Here is a 2,500-nt window from a genome sequence, read left to right on the forward strand (position 1 = left end):
TTTAATATTTTTCCTTTTATAAATATAATTATCTCGATGCTCTCCAAGGCTACTAAAAGAGAACAGCAATCTCAGATGATTTATTATGCTCAAAAGACATTTTTATTTTTTATTTTTTTTCACTGACAGATAGTTCACACAGGCTAGATCTCTACGGCGTGGTGGTCTCCTTAAATTCTGCCTATGACCCATGTCCTTAAAGAGGCCACCACATACCTTGGGTGCAAACTTAATAGAACAATAATAGTTTTTAATAAAAAGATTCCAGATTGAGTCATTGTTGTCAGAACTCTCTCATTAGTATGTGAATAGATTGCTCTGCATGACCCAGTCGTAGGGAGAGTTGAGACAACAGTGACGTCATTAGGACCATGTGGAAAATTGTTTATTATCTCTTTATATGACCACTATACTGTATATATGATATGAAAATGTTTTAACATGTGGCTTGATTAAAAGAGCAAACATACAAGGCACAATATGGTATTCTGAAGTCATTCACTTGAATATCTATTCTGAAAACGGTCTCCCAAGCTCTATCTCTCACTCGCTCTCTGTCTCTCTCAAGAAACAAGTCGTCATCATAGATTATCTCTTCCTTATAAACTGATCGAAGAAACATATCGCTATCATCGTTAAGGTCAATGGTCGTCGTCCGCACGACCGGCCCGGCCCTTCCACCGACAAGGTAAAGATTAGCGAGGTCATCCGAGGTCATTCTATTCGGGTTTTGACACGTTTATGGCGGGCTTGCTGGCATCGTCCACGTCTCCGCCCATATAGTCGTCGAGGCGGTCGTCCAAGTCGTCCAGCTGCTTCTTCTGCTGCTTCTCGTATTCCTCGCCTTCTTCGTCGTCTTTGTCCTCATCGTCAGACAGGTCCTCAGCCGTGTACCCGCTGTCTTCGCTGTTAGAGAGGAAAGAGGAGAGGTGTTAGTCAGCGCGTTATTTTATATTATAACGATAACAAAATGATGACAATGACAGCAATGATAACTATGATGATCATTATTATGATTAGAATAATGATAATGATGATTATAATAAATATAACAATATAATATAATATTAGTTAGTGGTTAGGTGTTAGTCAGCACCTTCGAAAACCCGTGGCTGGACGCTCACTGGGTTGCTGTCAAAGCTCACTTGATTACCATTGTCTTTACTTATCATTCGACTTCTTTTTTGTGGTTGGTTATTAATTCACTGACTGAATTTTTTCCCCCTTATACTTCTAGAATGCAACTGTAAATATCTGGGTTGTTTTATTAATGGTGTTTTGTCGGCATCCTAGGGTAGCCTATGTGACATTACGAATCACAAGAGCCATGCCACTGTATGTTTACCTTCCGCAATCTGTTCTTGGTTATTTTGTACTGACACTGCTGCCAGTAAGGACTGACACGCAGCGTTCCTGTCAGACCCTAGGTTTGGCACTCAAGGCACTCTGCTATATGGATATATATACTGTGTATAACCATTCTACTGTATCTTAAATAGAGATAGAGTGAGAGCGATAGAGATAGAGAGAAAGATAGAGAGAAAGATAGTTTTTTTTCATGAGAGAGAGAGAGAGAGAGAGAGAGAGAGAGAGAAAGAAAGAGAGAAAGAAAGCGAGAGAGAAGAGAGAGAGAAAGAGAGAGAGAGAGAAAGAGAGAGAGAGAAAGAGAGAGAGAAAGCGAGAGAGAGAGAGAGAAAGAAAGAAAGAGAGAGAGAAAAAAAAGAGAGAAAGAAAGAAAGAAAAAAAAAAGAAAGAGAGAGAGAGACAGGCATGTAGACAAAATAAAACAGACTGACAGAAAAAAAACGACAAGTCCTCGTCCATAGCACCAATCAGCAATCCTCAGCAACCCAAATATTCCAGAATCTCGCCTTTAGACCGGACGAATGCTGTGACCGTGACAATAAAACCAAAAAAGAGCCACACGACTTCCCATCTGGTGATGAAAGCACTTCGGATAAGGTATCGTATATTGGCATTGTTATATCAGTAAGATTTCCTTGATGTTATATATTTCGGTAATCATTTTCGATCTTTCTTCAATCAAGTTTTATCTGGGGTCTGGACTCAATTGATCATCTATTGAGCGTGATTGACTATACTACATATTTATTAAAGGACATTATATGTTAATAAACATCAGTAAATTGTGTTATATACACTCCTGTTGGTGAGTCTTTAAAACTGATATATGACCAAGTGCACATCAAGGGAACTAACATCTTACCCCCCCCCAAAAAAAAAAAAATAATAATAATGATAATAATAATGAAATAAATAAATAAATAAAATAAAAATAGTAATGGCTCGAAAATAGGATCCTGTCCTATCCTCTAGTCCCCTATTACCAACGAATAATGATGATAATGATAATAATGAGAGTAGTAACAATAATGATATAAATGATGATAGTGATAATGGTAATAATATAATAAAGATAGTAATAAGATATAACAACAGCAATAACAATGATAGTAAAAATAGTGATAATGATAATGAT

The 2,500-nt window shown here is 37.3% G+C and overlaps 1 protein-coding gene across 4 annotated transcripts in view; it reads right to left on the reverse strand.

Annotated features, from left to right (window-relative positions):
• Positions 1 to 65: 65 nt before the first annotated feature.
• Positions 66 to 2,500, reverse strand: part of LOC122246256 (uncharacterized) — a 21,626-nt gene continuing 19,191 nt past the window's right edge. For all 4 annotated transcript variants that reach the window (XM_086530883.1, XM_086530884.1, XM_086530882.1 and 1 more), the window contains exon 9: positions 66 to 906. In XM_086530883.1, the coding sequence (XP_086387009.1) occupies positions 720 to 906 (187 nt within the window). In that variant the 3' untranslated portion in view covers positions 66 to 719. The remainder of the gene's footprint in view (positions 907 to 2,500) is intronic.

Source organism: Penaeus japonicus, unplaced genomic scaffold (genome assembly GCF_977035675.1).
Source record: "Penaeus japonicus unplaced genomic scaffold, GWHDUDI00000001_assembly GWHDUDI00000034, whole genome shotgun sequence".
Lineage (NCBI taxonomy): Eukaryota > Metazoa > Arthropoda > Malacostraca > Decapoda > Penaeidae > Penaeus > Penaeus japonicus.